This window comes from Lolium rigidum, chromosome 3 (assembly GCF_022539505.1).
Source record: "Lolium rigidum isolate FL_2022 chromosome 3, APGP_CSIRO_Lrig_0.1, whole genome shotgun sequence".
NCBI lineage: Eukaryota > Viridiplantae > Streptophyta > Magnoliopsida > Poales > Poaceae > Lolium > Lolium rigidum.
The window spans coordinates 358,076,897-358,100,237 of NC_061510.1; the positions used below are offsets into that span (position 1 = coordinate 358,076,897).

A 23,341-nucleotide genomic window follows, 5' to 3' on the forward strand; every position below is an offset into this window, starting at 1 on the left:
ATTGGTCGGAGTGAGCACTCAACCATGTCCGCATAGTTCACGAACCGTAGGGTGACACACTTAAAGTTGGATGTTGAAATGGTAGTACTTGAATATGGAATGGAGTTCGAATATTTGTTCGGAGTCCCGGATAAGATCCCGGACATCACGAGGAGTTCGGAATGGTCCGGAGAATAAGATTCATATATAGGATGTCATTTTATGTGAATTAAAATGTCGTGGAAGGTTCTATGGAAGGTTTTAGAAGGTTCTAGAAAAGTCCGGAAGAAACCACCAAGGAAGGTGGAGTCCACATGGGACTCCACCTCCATGGCCGGCCAACCCTAGTGGGGGAGGAGTCCCAAGTGGACTCCCCCTTAGGGGGCCGGCCAACCCCATATGGGAGGTGGAACTCCCACCTTTGGTGGGAGTCCTAGCTTGGCTAGGTTTCCCCTCTCTTTTGGAAGGTTTTGGTTCGGGTCTTATTCGAAGACTTGGAGACCAACTCTTGGGGATCCACCTATATAATGAGGGGCCAAGGGAGGGGGCCGGCCACCCCAAGACCACAACCTGGCCGCCCCCCTTGAGTGGCCGGCCACCCCTCCCAAACCCTAGCCGCCCCCTCTCCTCCATAGCTCCCGCGTGCTTTAGCGAAGCTCCGCCGGAGTTCTCCACCGCCACCGACACCACGCCGTCGTGCTGTCGGATTCAAGAGGAGCTACTACTTCCGCTGCCCGCTGGAACGGGAGGTGGACGTCGTCTTCATCAACAACCGAACGTGTGGCCGAGTACGGAGGTGCTGCCCGTTCGTGGCGCCGGAACCGATCGTGATCAAGATCTTCTACGCGCTTTTGCAAGCGGCAAGTGAACGTCTACCGCAGCAACAAGAGCCTCATCTTGTAGGCTTTGGAATCTCTTCAAGGGTGAGACTCGATACCCCCTCGTTGCTACCGTCTTCTAGATTGCATCTTGGCTTGGATTGCGTGTTCGCGGTAGGAAATTTTTTTTTCTATGCTACGTTATCCTACGAGTGGTATCGGAGCCGTGTCTATGCATAGATGGTTGCACGAGTAGAACACAATGGTTTTGTGGGCGTTGATGCTCTTGTTATCTTTAGTTGAGTACTTTGCATCTTTATGGCATAGTGGGATGAAGCGGCTCGGACTAACTTTACATGACCGCGTTCATGAGACTTGTTCCTCGTTCGACATGTAACTTGTATTGCATAAGAGGCTTTGCGGGTGTCTGTCTCTCCTACTATAGTAAAGATTCAATTTACTCTTCTATTGACAACATTAGTATCAACGTTGTGGTTCATGTTCGTAGGTAGATTAGATCTATATCGAAAACCCTAAACCACGTAAAATATGCAAACCAAATTAGAGAGCGTCTAACTTGTTTTTGCGGGGTTTGGTGATGTGATATGGCCATAATATGATGATGAATATGTATGAGATGATCATTATTGTATTGTGGCAACCGGCGAGAAGCCTTATGGTTGTCTTTAAATTTCATGTTGAGTAGTATTTCAAAGTAGTTGTAATAGTTGCTACATGGAGGACAATCATGAAGACGGCGCCATTGACCTTGACGCTACGCCGACGATGATGGAGATCATGCCCGAAGATGATGGAGATCATGTCCGTGCTTTGAAGATGAAGATCAAAGGCGCAAAGACAAAAGGGCCATATCATATCACATATGAACTGCATGTGATGTTAATCCTTTTATGCATCTTATTTTGCTTAGATCGCGACGGTAGCATTATAAGATGATCCCTCACTAAAATCTCAAGATAATAAAGTGTTCATCCTTAGTAGCACCGTTATCAAGTCTTGTCGTTTCGAAGCATCTCGTGATGATCGGGTGTGATAGATTCAATAAGTACATACAACGGGTGCAAGACAGTTTTGCACATGCGGATACTAAGGTGGCCTTGACGAGCCTAGCATGTACAGACATGGTCTCGGAACACGTGATACCGAAAGGTAGAGCATGAATCATATGATTGATATGATGAACACTTTGAGTGTTCGCCATTGAAATTACACCTTGTCTCGTGATGATCGGACTATGGTGTGGTGGATTTGGTTCATGTGATCACTAAGACAATGCGAGGGATATTGTTTTGAGTGGGAGTTCACCTAGATTTTTAATTATGTTGAATTAAAATTTGAACTCAATTTGTCATAAACTTAGTCTAAACTATTGCAAATATATGTTGTAGAGATGGCGTCCCCAATCAATTTTAACCAGTTCCTAGAGAAAGAAAAGCTTAAGAGCAACGGTAGCAACTTCACCGACTGGTTCCATCATGTGAGGATCTTCCTCTCTGGCGGAAATCTGCAATATGTGCTTGATGCACCGCTAGGTGACCCTCCTGCAGAAACTGAAACCGATGAAGTAAAAGCTGTTTACGAGACTCGGAAAACTCGGTACTCTCAAGTTCAGTGTGCCATCCTGTGCGGTCCGGAATCCGATCTTCAAAAACGTTTTGAGCACCACGATCCTCATGAGTTGATGAATGAGCTGAAAGCTATTTTTGAGACTCATGCGGCCGTGGAATGCTATGAAGCATCGAAACATTTCTTCGGACTGTATGATGGAAGAAGGCAGCTCCATTAGTGAGCACATGCTCGCCATGACCGGGCATGCGAAGAAACTCGGTGACTTGGGAATAGTGATTCCTAACGGACTGGGGATTAATCGTGTCCTTCAATCACCGCCACCAAGTTACAAGAACTTTGTGATGAACTACAATATGCGAGAACATGAACAAGGAGTTACTCGAACTCTTTGGCATGCTAAAAAGCTGCTGAGATTGAGATCAAGAAAGAGCACCAAGTGTTGATGGTCAACAAGACCACCGGTTTCAAGAAACAGGGCAAGTCTAAGGGAAAATTCAAGAAGGGTGGCAAGAAAGCTGCCACGCCTCCTATGAAACCTAAGAAAGGCCCTAAGCCTGATGCTGAGTGCTATTACTGCAAGGAGAAGGGACACTGGAAGCGTAATTGCTCCAAGTATTTAGCGGATCTGAAGAGCGGCCTTGTCAAGAAGAAGAAAGAAGGTATATCTGATATACATGTTATAGATGTTTATCTCACTGGTTCTCGTTCTAGTACCTGGGTATTTGATACTGGTTCGGTTGCTCATATTTGTAACTCGAAACAGGAACTAAAGAATAAACGACAACTACTGAAGGATGAAGTGACGATGCGCGTTGGAAACGGATCCAAGGTCAATGTGATCGGCTGTCGGCACACTTCCTCTACATCTACCTTCGGGATTAGTTTTAAGCCTAAATAATTGTTATTATGTACTGCGTTAAGCATGAACATTATATCTGGATCTTGTTTAATGCAAGACGGTTATTCATTCAAGTCCGAGAATAATGGTTGTTCTATTTTTATGAATAATATCTTTTATGGTCGAGCACCACAAAAGAATGGCTTATTTCTGTTAGATCTCGATAGTAGTGATACGCATATACATAACATTGATGCTAAGCGAATTAAATTGAATGATAATTCTACTTATATGTGGCATCTGTCGTCTTGGTCATATTGGAGTGAAACGCATGAAGAAACTCCATACTTGATGGATTACTTGAATCACTTGACTTTGAGTCACTTGATAGATGCGAAGCATGTCTAATGGGAAAAATGACTAAGACTCCATTTTCTGGTATGATGGAGCGAGCTACCGACTTATTGGAAATCATACATACCGATGTGTGCGGACCAATGAGTGTAGCATCGCGCGGTGGTTATCGTTATGTTCTAACCTTCACGAGATGATCCGAGTAGATATGGGTATATCTATTTCATGAAACATAAATCCGAAACTTTCGAGAAGTTTAAGGAATTCCAAAGTGAAGTAGAAAATCAACGTAACAAGAAGATCAAATTTCTACGATCTGATCGTGGAGGTGAATATCCGAGTTATGAGTTTGGCATGCATTTAAAGAAATGCGGAATACTTTCACAATTGACACCGCCAGGAACACCACAACGAAACGGTGTGTCCGAACGTCGTAATCGAACTCTCTTAGATATGGTTCGTTCTATGATGTCTCTTGCGATTTGCCGTTATCATTTTGGAGTTATGCATTAGAGACAGCCGCATTCACTTTAAATAGAGCACCATCAAAATCCGTAGAAACGACACCGTATGAATTATGGTTTAATAAGAAACCTAAGCTCGTCGTTCCTTAAAGTTTGGGGTTGCGAAGCCTATGTAAAAAAGTTACAACCGGACAAGCTAGAACCCAAAGCGGATAAATGCGTCTTCATAGGATACCCTAAGGAAACTATAGGGTACACTTTCTATCACGAGATCCGAAGGCAAAATCTTTGTTGCTAAGAACGGAACCTTTCTTGAGAAAGAATTTCTCACTAAAGAAGTGACTCGGAAGAAAAGTAGAACTCGATGAGATTAATGAATCTATACTCGTTGATCGAGTAGCGCAGCATCGGAAGTTGTACATGTACCGCCTACACCGACAACGAGAGGAAGCTAATGATAATGATCATGAAACTTCGAACGAGGAAACTACGAACCTCGCAGATCGACAAGGGAACGTGCCACTCCGATTGGTATGATCCTTGTCTAAATGTCATGATTGTAGATAACAATGATGAGGACCCTGCGACGTATGAAGAAGCGATGATGAGCCCAGATTCCAACAAATGGCAAGAAGCCATGAAATCCGAAATGGGATCCATGTATGATAACAAAGTATGGACTTTGGTAGACTTACCTGATAGCCGAAATCTCTGTCGAGAATAAATGGATCTTCAAGAGAAAAACAGATGTTGATGGTAATATTATCTGTCTATAAAGCTCGACTTGTCGCAAAGGGTTTCCGACAAATTCAAGGAGTTGACTACGATGAGACTTTCTCACCCGTAGCGAAGCTAAAATCTGTGAGGATTTTGTTAGCAATAGCTGCATTTTTCGATTATGAGATTTGGCAGATGGATGTCAAAACGGCGTTCCTTAATGGAGACATTGAGGAAGAGTTGTATATGGTACAACCCAAAGGTTTTGTCGATCCTAAAAATGTCGACAAAGTATGCAAACTTCAGCGTTCAATCTATGGACTGAAGCAAGCATCAAGAAGTTGGAACCGACGCTTTGATAAGGTAATCAAAGATTTCGGGTTTATACGATGTCATGGAGAGGCCTGTATTTACAAGAAAGTGAGTGGGAGCTCGTAGCATTCCCGATATTATATGTAGATGACATATTATTGATTGTGAATGATATAGAACTATTAAGCAGTGTAAAAGGTTATTTGAATAACGGTTTTTCAATGAAAGACCTTGGTGAAGCATCGTATATATTAGGCATCAAGATTTATAGAGATAGATCAAGACGCCTAATAGGGCTATCACAGAGTACATACCTGGACAAGATTCTAAAGAAGTTTAGAATGGACGAAAGTAAGAAAGGGTTTTTACCTATGTTACCAGGCAAGGTCTTGAGTAAGACTCAAGGACCGGCTACGACAGAAGAAAGAGAAAGGATGAGTCAGATCCCCTATGCTTTGGCAGTAGGCTCTATTATGTATGCCATGCTATGTACAAGACCGGATATAGCGCATGCTGTTAGTTTGACTAGCAGATATCAAAGTGATCCAGGAATGGAGCATCGGACAGCGGTCAAGAATATCCCGAAGTACTTGAAAAGAACTAAGGATATGTTTCTTTGTTATGGAGGTGACCAAGAGCTCGTTGTAACAAGTTACACCGATGCAAGTTGGAACACCGATCCCGATGACTCTAAGTCACGATCCGGGTACGTGTTTATATTGAATGGTGCTGCAGTAAGCCGGGCAAGCTCGAAGCAAGTGCACGGTGGCGAAGTCTTCAACGGAATCGGAGTACATAGCGGCTTCAGAGGCTTCATCGAAGCGGTATGGATGAAGAGGTTCATTGTAGAGCTCGGTGTGGTTCCTAGTGCATTGGACCCACTAGTCATATACTCGTGACAACATGGGTGCCATCGCCAATGCACAAGAACCAAGGTCACACAAGAGGCTGAAGCATATCAAGCTGCGTTACCACTCGATTCGCGAGTACATCGAAGATGGAGAAGTAAAGATTTGCAAAGTACACACCGATCCGAATGTAGCAGATCCGTTGACTAAAGCTCTCCCTAGGGCAAAGCATGACCAACACCAGAATGCCATGGGTGTTAGGTTCGATACGTCTCCAACGTATCGATAATTTCTTGTGTTCCATGCCACATTATTGATGTTATCTACATGTTTTATGCACACTTTATGTCATATTCGTGCATTTTCACGGAACTAACCTATTAACAAGATGCCGAAAGGACAGATTCTTTATTTTCGCTGTTTTTGGTTTCAGAAATCCTAGTAAGGAAATATTTTCGAATCGGACGAAATCAACGCCGAAAGTCTTAGAAATACGCGAAGCTTCCGGAGCACCGAAGAAAGGTCGAGAGGGGTGCCGGGGGGCCCCACACCTGTGGGCGGCGCGGCCCAAGGGGGCGCGCCCCCTATGGTCCGGGCAGCCCGGGCCCCCTCCGACTCCGACTCTTCGCCTATTTAAGTCGCCGTGACCTAAAACCTCGACACCAATTGACGAAACTCCGCGAAAAGTTACTGTGGCGCCGCCGCCATCGCGAAACTCCAATTCGGGGGACAGAACTCGTTCCGGCACCTGCCGGAGCGGGGAAGTGCCCCCGGAAGGCTTCTCCATCGACACCGCTGCCATCTCCACCGCCATCTTCATCACCGCTGCTGCTCCCATGAGGAGGGAGTAGTTCTCCATCGAGGCTCGGGGCTGTACCGGTAGCTATGTGGTTCATCTCTCTCCTATGTGTGTCAATACAATAATCTCATGAGCTGCCTTACATGATTGAGATTCATATGATGATGCTTGTAATCTAGATGTCATTATGCTAGTCAAGTGGGTTTTACTTATGTGATCTCCAGGAGACTCCTCGTCCCACGTGTGTAAAGGTGACGAGTGTGTGCACCGTGTGGGTCTCTTAGGCTAGATTTCACGAGAATACTTACTCATTGAATGGTATAGTGAGGTGCTTATTTATATCTCTTTATGATTGCAGCATGTTGTATCACAATTTATCCATGTGCTACTCTAGTGATTTGTTATTAAAGTAGTTTATTCCTCCTGCATGTGTGCAAAGGTGACGATGCGTGCACCGTGTTAGTACTTGGTTTATGCTATGATCATGATCTCTTGTAGATTATGGAGTTAACTATTGCTATGATAATATTGATGTGATCTATTCCTCCTACATATGCATGAAGGTGACAGTGTGCATGCTATGCTAGTACTTGGTTTAGTAGCGTTGATCTATCTTACACTAAAGGTTACTTAAACATGAGCATTATTGTGGAGCTTGTTAACTCCGGCATTGAGGGTTCGTGTAATCCTACGCAATGTGTTCATCATCCAACAAAAGTGTAGAGTATGCATTTATCTATTCTGTTATGTGATCAATGTTGAGAGTGTCCACTAGTGAAAGTGTAATCCCTAGGCCTTGTTCCTAAATACTGCTGAGTTACTACTGCTTGTTTACTACTGCTGCGTTACTACTACTGCGTTACTACTGCTTGTTTACTACTGCTGCGTTACTACTACTGCGTTACTACTGCTGCAATACCACCACCATCAACTACACGCCAAGCACTTTTCTGGCACCGTTGCTACTGCTCATACTTATTTATACCACCTGTATTTCACTATCTCTTCGCCGAACTAGTGCACCTATTAGGTGTGTTGGGGACACAAGAGACTTCTTGCTTTGTGGTTGCGGGGTTGCATGAGAGGGATATCTTTGACCTCTTCCTCCCTGAGTTCGATAAACCTTGGGTATCCACTTAAGGGAAACTTGCTGCTGTTCTACAAACCTCTCGCTCTTGGAGGCCCAACACTGTCTACGAGAAAGGAGGGGAACGTAGACATCAAGCACTTTTCCGGCGCCGTTGCCGGGGAGGAAAGGTAAAAGGCTCTCATACTACGGTCCCGAGTAAAGTATTTTTCTCGGCGCCGTTGTGTGTGTGCTCAAAGCTATTTCCTTTAGATCCTGCAATTGCAACTTTTTGTTTCTTGTTTACACTAGTTTGGCATAATGTACAAGAGTGAGCTTCTTATTCTATTTCCTGATTTAAAACATGGATTGTTTGATGCGAAAATTAAAAAACCTATGAAATCTTCTTTGCATGCTGGTAGTAATATTAGTATGAACGCTTTGAACACCATTGTTGATAATGATATAGAAAGTTCTAAGCTTGGGGAAGTCTGGTTTTCATGATATTTTTAGTCCCCCAAGCATTGAGGAGAAAATTTTCTTTGATGATACTTTGCCTCCTATTTCTGATGATGATAATGATAGTGGTCTTTTTGTGCCACTTACTGCTGAGAGTAAATTTTGTTGTGATTATACTATGCCTCCTACACTTGATGAGAATAATAATGATAGCTACTTTGTTGAATTTGCTCCCACTACAACTAATAAAATTGATTATGCTTATGTGGAGAGTAATAATTTTATGCATGAGACTCATGATAAGAATGCTTTATGTGACAGTTATATTGTTGAGTTTGCTCATGTTGCTACTGAAAGTTATTATGAGAGAGGAAAATATGGTTGTAGAAATTTTCATGTTACTAAAATGCCTCTCTATGTGCTGAAATTTTTGAAGCTATACTTGTTTTATCTTCCTATGCTTGTTACTTTGCTCCTCATGAACTTGTTTATTTACAAGATTCCTATGCATAGGAAGCATGTTAGACTTAAATTTGTTTCAAATTTGCCTCTTGATGCTCTCTTTTGCTTCAAATACTATTTCTTGCGAGTGCATCATTAAAACTGCTGAGCCCATCTTAATGGCTATAAAGAAAAGAACTTCTTGGGAGATAACCCATGTGTTATTTTGCTACAGTACTTTGTTTTATTTTGTGTCTTGGAAGTTGTTTACTACTGTAGCAACCTCTCCTTATCTTAGTTTTGTGTTTTGTTGTGCCAAGTTAAGCCGTTGATAGAAAAGTAAGTACTAGATTTGGATTACTGCGCAGTTCCAGATTTCTTTGCTGTCACGAATCTGAGCCCACTGCCCTGCAGGAAGCTCAGAAATTTATGCCAATTTACGTGCATGATCCTCAGATATGTACGCAACTTTCATTCAATTTGAGCATTTTCATTTGAGCAAGTTTGGTGCCATTTTAAAATTCGTCAATACGAACTGTTCTGTTTTGACAGATTCTGCCTTTTATTTCGCATTGCCTCTTTCGCTATGTTGGATGAATTTCTTTGATCCACTAATGTCCAGTAGCATTATGCAATGTCCAGAAGTGTTAAGAATGATTGTGTCACCTCTGAATATGTCAATTTATATTGTGCACTAACCCTCTAATGAGTTGTTTCGAGTTTGGTGTGGAGGAAGTTTTCAAGGGTCAAGAGAGGAGGATGATATACTATGATCAAGGAGAGTGAAAGCTCTAAGCTTGGGGATGCACCCGGTGGTTCACCCCTGCATATATCAAGAAGACTCAAGCGTCTAAGCTTGGGGATGCCCAAGGCATCCCCTTCTTCATCGACAACATTATCGGGTTCCTCCCCGAAACTATATTTTTATTCCATCACATCTTATGTGCTTTTTCTTGGAGCGTCTGTTTGTTTGCTTTTGTTTTTGTTTTTGTTTGAATAAATTGGATTACATCATGCTTGTGTGGGAGAGAGACACTCTCCGCTGGTTCATATGAACACATGTGTTCTTAGCTCATAATATTCATGGCGAAGTTTCCTCTTCGTTAAATTGTTATATGGTTGGAATTGGAAAATGATACATGTAGTAATTGCTATAAATGTCTTGGGTAATGTGATACTTGGCAATTGTTGTGCTCATGTTTAAGCTCTTGCATCATATACTTTGCACCCATTAGTGAAGAAATACATAGAGCATGCTAAAATTTGGTTTGCATAATTGGTCTCTCTAAGGTCTAGATAATTTCTAGTAAGGTGTTTGAACAACAAGGAAGACGATGTATAGTCTTATAATACTTGTAATATGTCTTTTATGTAAGTTTTGCTGTACTAGTTCATACTTGTGTTTGTTTCGAACAACCTTGCTAGCCTAAACCTTGTATCGAGAGGGAATACTTCTCATGCATCCAAATACTTGAGCCAACACTATGCCATTTGTGTCCACCATACCTACCTACTACATGGTATTTCTCCGCCATTCCAAAGTAAATTGCTTGAGTGCTACCTTTAAACAATTCAAAATTTATTACCTCTTATTTGTGTCAATGTTTTATAGCTCATGAGGAAGTATGTGGTGTTTATCTTTCAATCTTGTTGGGCAACTTTCACCAATGGACTAGTGGCTTCATCCGCTTATCCAATAATTTTGCAAAAAGAGCTGGCAATGGGATTCCCGAGTCCCAAATTAACAAACTAAAAATAGACACTCCTCCATGGTATGTGATTGTTGGACGGCACCCGAAGGATTCGGTTAGCCATGGCTTGTGTAAGCAAAGGTTGGGAGGAGTGTCATCATAATAAAACTAAAATAAAAAGGCACTCCTTCATGGTATGAGATTGTTGGCGGGCACCCGAGGATTCGGTTAGCCATGGTTTGTGAAAGAAAGGTTGGAAGGAGTGCCATCCAAAAATAAAATAAAATGGGAGCCGCTCTTTGAAGGTTTGTCCGGCAAGGGGTTAGAGTACCCGCTACCATTCGTTGACAACAACAAACACCTCTCAAAACTTTACTTTTATGCTCTCTTTATGTTTTCAAAATCAAAGCTCTAGCACAAATATAGCAATCGATGCTTTCCTCTTTGAAGGACCATTCTTTTACTTTTATTGTTGAGTCAGTTCACCTATTTCTCTCCACCTCAAGAAGCAAACACTTGTGTGAACTGTGCATTGATTCTTACATATTTGCATATTGCATTTGTTATATTGCTTTGCATTGACAATTATCCATGAGATATACATGTTACAAGTTGAAAGCAACCGCTGAAACTTAATCTTCTTTTGTGTTGCTTCAATACCTTTACTTTGAATTATTGCTTTATGAGTTAACTCTTATGCAAGGCTTATTGATGCTTGTCTTGAAGTGCTATTCATGAAAAGTCTTTGCTTTATGATTCGGTTGTTTACTCATGTCATACATATTGTTTTGATCGCTGCATTCTCTACATATGCTTTACAAATAGTATGATCAAGTTTATGATGGCATGTCACTCCGAAATTATCTTTGTTATCGTTTTACCTGCTCGGGACGAGCAGTAACTAAGCTTGGGGATGCTGATACGTCTCCAACGTATCGATAATTTCTTGTGTTCCATGCCACATTATTGATGTTATCTACATGTTTTATGCACACTTTATGTCATATTCGTGCATTTTCTGGAACTAACCTATTAACAAGATGCCGAAAGGACAGTTGCTGTGTTCTGCTGTTTTTGGTTTCAGAAATCCTAGTAAGGAAATATTTTCGGAATCGGACGAAATCAACGCCGAAAGTCTTAGAAATACGCGAAGCTTCCGGAGCACCGAAGAAAGGTCGGAGGGGTGCCGGGGGGCCCCACACCGTGGGCGGCGCGGCCCAAGGGGGCGCGCCCCCTATGGTCCGGGCAGCCCGAGCCCCCTCCGACTCCGACTCTTCGCCTATTTAAGTCGCCGTGACCTAAAACCTCGACACCAATTGACGAAACTCCGAAAAGTTACCGTGGCGCCGCCGCCATCGCGAAACTCCAATTCGGGGGACGAACTCTGTTCCGGCACCTGCCGGAGCGGGGAAGTGCCCCGGAAGGCTTCTCCATCGACACCGCTGCCATCTCCACCGCCATCTTCATCACCGCTGCTGCTCCCATGAGGAGGGAGTAGTTCTCCATCGAGGCTCGGGGCAGTACCGGTAGCTATGTGGTTCATCTCTCTCCTATGTGTGTCAATACAATAATCTCATGAGCTGCCTTACATGATTGAGATTCATATGATGATGCTTGTAATCTAGATGTCATTATGCTAGTCAAGTGGGTTTTACTTATGTGATCTCCAGGAGACTCCTCGTCCCACGTGTGTAAAGGTGACGAGTGTGTGCACCGTGTGGGTCTCTTAGGCTAGATTTCACAGAATACTTACTCATTGAATGGTATAGTGAGGTGCTTATTTATATCTCTTTATGATTGCAGCATGTTGTATCACAATTTATCCATGTGCTACTCTAGTGATTTGTTATTAAAGTAGTTTATTCCTCCTCGCATGTGTGCAAAGGTGACAGTGCGTGCACCGTGTTAGTACTTGGTTTATGCTATGATCATGATCTCTTGTAGATTATGGAGTTAACTATTGCTATGATAATATTGATGTGATCTATTCCTCCTACATATGCATGAAGGTGACGGTGTGCATGCTATGCTAGTACTTGGTTTAGTAGCGTTGATCTATCTTACACTAAAGGTTACTTAAACATGAGCATTATTGTGGAGCTTGTTAACTCCGGCATTGAGGGTTCGTGTAATCCTACGCAATGTGTTCATCATCCAACAAAAGTGTAGAGTATGCATTTATCTATTCTGTTATGTGATCAATGTTGAGAGTGTCCACTAGTGAAAGTGTAATCCCTAGGCCTTGTTCCTAAATACTGCTGAGTTACTATCGCTTGTTTACTACTTGCTGCGTTACTACTCATTGCGTTACTACTGCTTGTTTATCGTTTTCATGCGTTACTCTGCTGCAATACCACCACCATCAACTACACGCCAAGCACTTTTCCGGCACCGTTGCTACTGCTCATACTTATTTATACCACTCGTATTTCACTATCTCTTCGCCGAACTAGTGCACCTATTAGGTGTGTTGGGGACACAAGAGACTTCTTGCTTTGTGGTTGCGGGGTTGCATGAGAGGGATATCTTTGACCTCTTCCTCCCTGAGTTCGATAAACCTTGGGTATCCACTTAAGGGAAACTTGCTCGTTGTTCTACAAACCTCTGCTCTTGGAGGCCCAACACTGTCTACGGTGAAAGGAGGGGAACGTAGACATCGGGTTCCTTACAATGTAATCTAGATTATTGACTCTAGTGCAAGTGGGAGACTGTTGGAGATATGCCCAAGAGGCAATAATAAAAGTGGTTATTATATATCTTTATGTTTATGATAAATGTTTATATACCATGCTATAATTGTATTAACCGAAACATTGATACATGTGTGATATGTAAACAACAAAGAGTCCCTAGTATGCCTCTTAACTAGCTTGTTGATTAATGGATGATTAGTTTCATAATCATGAACATTGGATGTTATTAATAACAAGGTTATATCATTGTATGAATGATGTAATGGATACACCCATATTAAGCGTAGCATAAGATCTCGTCATTAAGTTATTTGCTATAAGCTTTCGATACATAGTTACCTAGTCCTTATGACCATGAGATCATGTAAATCACTTATACTTGGAAAGGTACTTTGATTACACCAAACGCCACTGCGTAAATGGGTGGTTATAAAGGTGGGATTAAGTATCCGGAAAGTATGAGTTGAGGCATATGGATCAACGAGTGGGATTTGTCCATCCCGATGACGGATAGATATACTCCGGGCCCTCTCGGTGGAATGTCGTCTAATGTCTTGCAAGCATATGAATAAGTTCATAAGAGACCACATACCACGGTACGAGTAAAGAGTACTTGTCGGAGACGAGGTTGAACAAGGTATAGAGTGATACCGAAGATCAAACCTCGGACAAGTAAAATATCGCGAGACAAAGGGAATTGGTATTGTATGTGAATGGTTCATTCGATCACTAAAGTCATCGTTGAATATGTGGGAGCCATTATGGATCTCCAGATCCCGCTATTGGTTATTGGTCGGAGTGAGCACTCAACCATGTCCGCATAGTTCACGAACCGTAGGGTGACACACTTAAAGTTGGATGTTGAAATGGTAGTACTTGAATATGGAATGGAGTTCGAATATTTGTTCGGAGTCCCGGATAAGATCCCGGACATCACGAGGAGTTCCGGAATGGTCCGGAGAATAAGATTCATATATAGGATGTCATTTTATGTGAATTAAAATGTCGCGGAAGGTTCTATGGAAGGTTCTAGAAGGTTCTAGAAAAGTCCGGAAGAAACCACCAAGGAAGGTGGAGTCCACATGGGACTCCACCTCCATGGCCGGCCAACCCTAGTGGGGGAGGAGTCCCAAGTGGACTCCCCCTTAGGGGGCCGGCCAACCCCCATATGGGAGGTGGAACTCCCACCTTTGGTGGGAGTCCTAGCTTGGCTAGGTTTCCCTCTCTTTTGGAAGGTTTTGGTTCGGGTCTTATTCGAAGACTTGGAGACCAACTCTTGGGGATCCACCTATATAATGAGGGGCCAAGGGAGGGGGCCGGCCACCCCAAGACCACAACCCGGCCGCCCCCTTGAGTGGCCGGCCACCCCCTCCCAAACCCTAGCCGCCCCCTCTCCTCCATAGCTCCCGCGTGCTTTAGCGAAGCTCCGCCGGAGTTCTCCACCGCCACCGACACCACGCCGTCGTGCTTCGTCGAATTCAAGAGGAGCTACTACTTCCGCTGCCCGCCGGAACGGGAGGTGGACGTCGTCTTCATCAACAACCGAACGTGTGACCGAGTACGGAGGTGCTGCCCGTTCGTGGCGCCGGAACCGATCGTGATCAAGATCTTCTACGCGCTTTTGCAAGAGGCAAGTGAACGTCTACCGCAGCAACAAGAGCCTCATCTTGTAGGCTTTGGAATCTCTTCAAGGGTGAGACTCGATACCCCCTCGTTGCTACCGTCTTCTAGATTGCATCTTGGCTTGGATTGCGTGTTCGCGGTAGGAAATTTTTTGTTTTCTATGCTACGTTATCCTACACCTTCGTTGGTGGGAGAGTTTAGGTTATTTTTCAGATTGTTTTTCAGTATTTTTTTGGAGGTGGTGAGGTGGCGGTTTCATCTTGAAGTTAGAATAACCTCCTCCCGCTATATCCTTGTTCATGTGGTGTGTCTAGCACCGGTGCATGATGTGTGGAATTGTGCGTCCCGCGGATCTCCAGGGTTCTGGCCGGTTTGCGTGTTCGTTGGTGTAGCTTCATGTCTGGATCTTCTGATATACATGTTTCATCATTGGCGATGGTTGCTGCTCTGGTGCGCTTGTCCTTACGGACATAAGCACAACGAGTTCCCGATTTTCTACTACTCCCGTCGATCCAAATTAATTGAATCCACTTTGTCTAGGTACGGGTGTACCTAGATATGTTTATTGACTAGATACATCTGTATCTAGATAATGTGGAGTCAATTAATTTGCACAAGAGAAAGTACTACAAGCTCGGGTCCGGTGATGGAGGGATGAGGACATTGTTGTGCATTTGGTTGGTGCTAGTCTGTAGTCATTATTAGGTGGTCTTAAGACCTATATGTAGTCTTTATTACTTTTAGGCTTTTTTACTACTCCGTTCATTCCTAAATATAAGTCATATAGTCTTTTGAAAATTTTCAAATATAAGGGATATTGCGTTGCCACACTTGTATGGACAATATTTTTAGAGATTTGATTAGGTTTCCTTATCATATGCAAATTTCTCTATTAGCTCATGTCAATTGCCTAGGCTTAAACCTAGCTAAACATGGTGTAATTTTTCCTAGAGGTGTGTTCTTTAATTTCTGTGCCAGAAACTATATGGCTTATATCTAGAAACAAATGGAGTATTATAGATGCGGATTTGCTATGTCTCATTCAACTGAGATTTTCTTAAGTCTCGATCAGCTAAAAAAAGTGTTTTAGTTGCATTTTTCTGTTAAAAAGGTGCAATTACAGACTTAAGAAAATCTCAATCGACTGAGACATAGGCACACCTTATAGATGTTTATCAATAGATAGATGGATCTTTTTGCAAAAAAAAATTAATTTTCCTACTTACAAGAAACAGGCAGGATCAGGCCGGATCGGTTAGCTTCCATTCAAAGCTTGTTGTCCTGCCACTTGAAGGAAGCCTATGTGGCCCATTTAAACCTATTGGGCCGTAATCGCAGGCTGCAATATGTCCCTCAAAAAAGTGAGCTGTTCTTAACTAGTCGGGTCGATGGGGATGGGCTTTGTGGGTATGAGGATGGGTTTCCTGGGTATGAGGATGGGTTTCCTACAAACTTCACAAACAAACCAGTAGCTCCTCTAAAAAAGACAGGGGCAGCGCTGTCATTTCGCTGGCAGGATATAGTAATTGGGAGCGGCGACACTTAGTATCAGTTCTCGAGGCAGGTGAGAACCAACCCCGAGGTTGGGTGGTTAGGAGTATGGTTGTATCCCCAGTCCATCAGAGTTCAAATCCCAGGTTTGATATCTGTGTGTCTCATAAAAGGCGAATATTCATTCAGTGGGAGGCGACGTTCCCGTCGACAGCGAGGCGTCGTCAATTTCAAGATCCAATCCACCTCTTCCGGGGATGCTCATAGGGGTAGGGTGTGCGTGTGTGCGTTTATAGGGGTGAGTGTATGCGCGTGTATGTGAGCGTCTGCGTTTGTACTGTGTTTCTAAAAAAAAAAGTTCTCGAGGCAGGCAGCCTTGTGACGAAGAGCCGACATGGAGCGAGGGAAGCGACGTCGGCGAGCGAAGGCGACGGCGCCCCAGCGAGCAGGTGATGGGGGTGGATCGACGCGACGGGTGGCCGTAAGCCCGTAACACCGTACTGCTGCCGTCTCGAATCGAAGGTGACCCATTCTTGCCTCCCTGCCCCTCTCTTCCACCCTTCTTCGAATCAGCAGTTTTAGCCTCGCTACCCGCCCGCGGTCTCTCCGATCGACTGGGCGTGTTTGCGAGGGACGTAATTCAAATCATACGCGTGCTATTTCGATTGGCACTGACAATGTCCCTATGAGATTTTGGCTGAATGTTACTAATACAGTTTGCTTCAGAAGTGTCTGAAAAGGTTTGAACTGGTCAGATGTATGCCCGTATCACTCTTTTTTCTGCAAAAAAAAAAAAAGACTGATGCAGCCTCCCGCGCGGTTGACTTTTCTTCCAACTTATATTTGATCTGTTTTCAGAGTAGTAACTGAAGAAGCAATGTGCCTGCAGACTGCCAGTGCCTCTCAAATCCACTGCAGGTTTATCATGTTAAAAATCATACACCTATTTTGTTGTCGACGAATGTTAAAACACTCCGATTTCATGATAGGTGCCATTCTGTAAGATATATTGGGAAATATTACATCGAGCTGACCGTTTAGCAGCACTAGTACTGTGTGCTTGCTCTGTATTCTGGTCTGTTTGGCATGTGAGCCTAAACAGCTCATAGCCTCATAAACACTTGGTGATATGAGTTTTATCATGTTTTTCCATTATTGATTTATCGATAGTGGAACCCGGCTGCATTGCCATATGTAAAAGATACAATTGTATCATGTATGGCTAGTACAAATGTAGGGCTCTCTAGTTGAAAAGATAGAGTGGTTCTTTGTACTGCTATGGATGATTATCAATAGATCGGTAGGTCTTTTCGCAAAAAAAGAAAAGACAAGATAGAGTGGAAAAGATAGCTGACCTACTCTCTGTTTTCCTCTCTTCTATTTTTGTACTGATATCATCCAAATAACAATCAGTTAGTGCCTATCAAATCCACTGCTGGTTATCATGTGAAAACTCATACGTACTCTTCTGTTATTGACAAGTGATAAAACACTCCCATTTCAGGACGCGGTACCATTCTGTAAGCCATGTTGGGAAATATATACTACTTCGAGCTGGCCATTGAGCACAACTAGTACTGTGTGGTGTGTGCTGGTTCTATATTTTGGCCTGTTTGGCATGTGAGCCTAAACAGCCCTCATACACACTTTTCGTTATTGATTTATCGATAGTGGAACCGGCTGCATTGCCATATGAAAAAAGTAGGATTGTATCATGTATGGCTAGCAGAACATCTTCAACCAAACCTCTTATCCATATCTCATCAGACATCACGCTCTTACCGATTCTCTGTTTTCCACTCTTTTATGTAGTAGTATTTTCTTTATTGATTTCATTCAAATAGCACCCCATTTGTAGCTGCTATAGTTTCTGGTCTCTGTATGCAGCCATTCACTATTCTTGGTTGTTACATAAACCTCTCATGAGTTGGTCATCCTCTTGGTGGTGGTTGTCGCCGTCCTCTGACGATGACAGTTTTTAGTAGCATTACACGCAGAACACAAGCAGTATGAGATTAATGAATGCTCAACACCAGCGCCGGATACGCGGTTCTGTGTCTGGGTGTCAGCTAATTCATCGCAAGGAGAAGCCAGCCATTTTAGGTTATATCAAGACTTCTTTTCAGAAGCTCCTACATATGGACCAACTATGCTCCGGTGCAGGTTTGCAATTAGTCCATATGTTTTTGTTTAATTTTTTTGTTGATACTCTTGCCCATGACTCACTCTCCTTTGTTCTTGTAGGTTAGAATGGCTCGTTCACTATCTTTTTTGCAGAGCTCAACCTGTAAAAGACCACGGTGACTATTTTGAGCAGAGAAGTGATAGTGCTGGACATCTTGAGTTATCTCCTTTGCACAAGATTACCGCAGCATTTCAAATGCTAATTGATGGAGTACCTGCAGATGCAATACATGTGTTTATGCTTGGGTTGAAGAAAGCCTTGCCATATTGAGTTTTAAACGGTTTGTGGAACATATTGTTGAGATCTTCGGAGATGGGTATTTGAGATCACCAAATGATAATGCTACTACTAGGCTTACAACTGGAGAAGAGCAAGGTTTCCAGGAATGCTAGGGAGCATAGATTCCATCTGTCCGAAATGGAAAAATCCATCTAAACATTGCTTAAGTTGCCAATGCAGTTGTCCTCCGCAGGCCTAAAAGAAGAAGTTGAGACTTTAACTAAGAAGAAGGATTTGCCCTATGTTATTTGCAAGATATGCATACCGGCCAAGTGCACGAGCCCAAAATCATTCTAGAAGACATTGCTTCACAAGATTTTTGGATTGGGCATGCCACCTTTTTATGGGAACGTATCACCTGAAAACGTGCTACAATCTGCAAATCTGCAAATTTCCATCAGAGACGTTGGATTAGCTATGAATGGTCAGATGTTTGACTCCCCCCCTTCACCGTACATTTTGTAGAAACACCCCTCGTCCTCGTCAGTTCCATCCCCTTCCAGGCGAGTCGCTGAACGTTCGCCCGCCAGATCTGGACGCCGGTGGTGTCCTCCACTAGTGCCTCTACGGCTCTACATCGAGCAAGTTCCTTGGATCGAGCTACATATTGCGGCGCCGCAGTTCTTCTCCTCAGTCCTCACCGATTTGGTAGCGTATTTGTTCCCATGGACTGTTGCCTCCTTCGTCCAAACAGCCGCCTCGAGTCATCGATAGCTCAATGCCATGGCTTTTCTCTTCGTTGGATCTGGAGGTGTATGCAAGCCGCCGCCGTCCTATACCGTGTATAGGTTCAATTTTTCCCGTGATCTTGCACTCTTCCTGAAACTATGTTTGATCCAGATACTGAATAGATGTTCTTGGTGAGGCTTTTCGTTGTTGATCCGAATATATTTTCCAAATGTCGAGAATTTTGTTCTGTAGTTAGAATGGTAGTACGTTCCAGATTCGTTGTTCTTGAGAATTTACCTGCAAATTTTCTCTTGAAGGATTGAAATTCGTCTACACTACACAGTCAAAAGGATTTCTCCGTTCTATTTATTCTCGCCGTCGTTGTCTTGGTGTGAACAAGCACGAGGACGTTTCTAAAGATGGAGAGCTCCAGAGGGGTTCTGTGCAAAGTAGATGTTGCACCGCGGGCGTTGTTTTGTAAAGTGCACATGTCAGACGTTGAAGGTTGTTTCGACGGATCCCAGCCACACGTATATCATCCAGCGGCCAGAATACAAAATTTGCAGATTTGCAGAATCTGCCCATTTTCACCTGATACGCCCCCCACTTTTTATCGACCAGTGGCTCACAGCGATATTTATCTTCATCGCTGGTCTTCGCTCTTTGCAAAGCTAGCCTCTAGACAAACATCATAAATGAATTATACCATCAATGGGATGTGACATGATATTTGAAGATGAGCGTGATGGAGGCCCCCAAGATTTCACTTACGAAGGAATGGGAGAGAATGTGATGGTTTTCCCATGACCATGTGCTTGAACTGCTTGTGTTTATTCAAACGCATCATTCTACTAGAAATCAACAAGCTCCCTCTCCGTTTCAAGATGATCTAGTCAATATCATCAAGGGAATCCCTGAATTAAATCAGATACTAATGGCAGCGAGAAGTAATCAAGGTATAATATTCTGGTCTGGTGATGCTTTGTGGTGGGCACCTGCTGAACTCCATAGTCTGACGAAACTGAAAATCCACTATCTGCCGTCGAGCAGGACCGACATACCGTGGCTAGGAGTAAACAAAACCCCAAACGGAAACGACCCGCCTCCAGCCCCAAATCCGCACCGGTGAATACGTCGCCGGAATGGCCCGCCGCCGCAACCCGCGCCTCCATCCCCAGATCCACGCAGTGAGCAGGGCGCCGGAATGGCGCGCCGCCGTAGCCCGCGCCTCCATCCCCAGATCCACGCGAGCGAGGATGGCGTCAGAATGACCCGCCGCATCAGTCGCCGCCGGGGCAAATCGCCGGCGGAGGCTGCCTCCCTGCCGGACGGCGACGACATACTCCGGGAGATCCTCCTCCGCCTCCCGCCGCTGCCCTCCTCCCTCCCGCGCGCCTCTGCCGTCTGCAAGCGCTGGCGAGGCCTCGTCACCGACCCCCGGTTCCTCCGCCAGCTCTATGCACACCACCGGAAGCCGCCCCTCCTCGGCGTCTTCTCGAGGAGGAACCACCTGGGGAACGAGTTCGTGTTCAATCCCATCCTGGATCCTCCCGACCGCATACCTCCTCGGCGCTTCAACCTTGGACGCTGCAGCAGCCACAATTTGCTCGATTGCCGCCATGGCCTCGTCCTCGTCGAGAGCAGGTGGCGGACAGAGGTCGTCGTGTGGGACCCCATCAGCAGCGAGCAGCGCCGCCTGGCCATTCCTCTGGTGTTCAAGATGCACTTCTTCAACGGGGCAGTGCTTTGCGCTGCCGGCGAACAGGGCCACGTTCATGGCGGCTGCCACTCGAGCCCATTCAAGGTGGTGTTGATGTCCGCCTACAAACTATATAGTCAACCCTTTGTCTGTGTTTACTCCTCGGAGACTGGCATATGGGGCAATCCCATCTTAACAGAGGCTTCTTGTGAGAATCGTAGACGACGTCCGGTCCTCGTTGGCAATAGCCTTTACTGGGTGTGCAGCCGCGATAGCATATTTGAGTTTGATTTGGGTGAGCACAGCCTAACTGTGATCGCAGGACCTCCCGTTGCAGATGATATCTTCTTTCAAGACTATCAGGTCATTCAGGATCAGCATGGTGCTCTTGGCTACGCCATATTGTCATATCCTCACTTCGAATTGTGGCAAAGGAAAGCCAATGGTCATGGTGGTGCCACATGGGTGCTTGAAACGCATACCATTCTTGAACTGCCTCATGCTGAAGGAGCGATGGTGGTTCTGCTGGCTTATGATTGCGATTCTGATGTCATACTTTTAAGTATGAGCGGCAATACCTACATGGTTCAACTCAAGTCTATGCAATCCAGGAAACTTTATGAAACCATTGACATCACTTGCCATCTTCCTTTCAAAAGCTTCTATACACCAGGTGATTGCTCATCCTTAGTCCTTTTATTGCAGGAGTAACCTAATCTAGTTATATTTGTCGCATGATTGCTCGAATACCTTCTTTCTCATTTTTAAGTGTTCAGTAACAACATGAACTTACCAATTGCCCCTTTGCTAGATAGACAAACTTATAGCGGTATGCTTTAGTATAGTTTACCATTACATATAGCTGTCATCTTTATCCTTAGGTACCAAATGAAATGCCAAATGAGCAACTCAGTTGAAATGTTTGGAACCTCAAAGCTACTAATATTCTTCTATCCCAGTATATTTACTGGTTTTGATCTTGTTAATAATCTTAAATCCATACAAACTGCTTTTATTGAGTCCATACTTTATGAACAAATGTGTTTTTGGTCACTTGTTGATGACCCCTCCTGTTAGCACACCAAACTAAATTGCATTTCTTGTCTGACAGGCTCCAGCTTTTTAGAAGCGAATACCCAAGATCACTTTCGTTGTTAGAATTTATTGGTTTTATCGTGTTTAAATTTTGGATGCTTGACAATTAGTTTACATGAGAAAAATTATATAAGCACCATGGCTTGGTTCTTATGAGCTAAATTCTTAATGATTAAATATCTAAGTACATTGCTTTCAGGACTGTTCGTTGCATTTTACAACAGATGAGTACACTTGTTTGTCTATTGCTAGTAATAATAGTGTCAAAAGTGAGCTATAAATCATCTATACAAAGTGAGTTATTTTTCTTAAATTATGTTTGTCAGCTCGTTTGTGTAATTGACTCATCATTGCCTTCTTTTATGCATTTATCAATTCCTTGGAATGTTATTAATTGTCTGGCTTCTTATGCTTCTAGGCACAGCCATTGCTCGTGGATTTAATGGAGCTGAAATGCTACAGATAGGATGACTATCTGGTTTGATGTGCTACTGTGCTGGAATAGTTCAACGGGTAAGATCTTGTTGATATAGTCTGCGAGATCTTGAGTCTAGACTGTATGATTTTTTATATATATGGTAAAATATCTGATTTGTAGCACAGTGGCATTCAAGCACAAGGCCACAAACTACTTTCCATTTGGCTGTAGGGATTCACTCATGTAAATAACTCGGAAAGCAAATTAAATGATTGTGATGCTGAGATAGATGGCTCTTTTTTTAGATTGTAAAGTGATATCCGGATTATTCAGAAGTATGGTGTTGGTGTTCAGATTACTTGGGAGTGCCTAGTCTGGACATGCCTATTGTTTTCCCTTGGTTTAGCTGTTTGATAGTTTGTAAGCTCAAAGCAATACATTGCTCCCTTTTGGCTTCACCTTGTGGAGAAACCAGCTACGAGCTCTGGTGGGAGAAGTCCTTAAAAAAGAGTAGTTCATCCTGTTATTAGTTCATTACAAACATCAGTTTCAGTTTCAGTATTCAACTCCCGATGGCAACAGATTATAGTGCCAAAATGCTTCAAGGATTTATTTGTTGACGTCAGTATGACAGTATTCCTAGGAGATATGGCCAGGGATATGATATCTGTTACAGGGCTCCTTTTCATGTTGCTGAAATGCTGAGCTAATAATGAGTTTTCTCCATTTGAGGGATGGCTGCTGCTGTTCTCACCTAGTCCGCTGCATTGCATCAGGCCGGCAGTGTTCACATGTTATCTGAAGAAAAAACTT

General features: G+C 43.6%; 1 protein-coding gene across 1 annotated transcript; it reads left to right on the forward strand.

The window, feature by feature from the left end:
• Positions 1-20,520: 20,520 nt before the first annotated feature.
• On the forward strand, positions 20,521-23,071 carry LOC124697286. The gene is made up of 2 exons (XM_047229899.1): positions 20,521-21,688; positions 22,529-23,071. The coding sequence occupies exons 1-2, from the start codon at positions 20,521-20,523 to the stop codon at positions 22,579-22,581; spliced, it is 1,221 nt and encodes a 406-aa protein (XP_047085855.1). The 3' UTR covers positions 22,582-23,071.
• Positions 23,072-23,341: the final 270 nt, after the last annotated feature.

Coding starts and splice junctions, on each gene's coding strand:
- LOC124697286 (XM_047229899.1), top strand. CDS start 20,521: ATGGCGCGCCGCCGTAGCCCGCGCCTCCATCCCCAGATCCACGCGAGC. Junction 21,689..22,528: donor CAAAAGCTTCTATACACCAG/GTGATTGCTCAT, acceptor TTATGCTTCTAG/GCACAGCCATTGCTCGTGGA.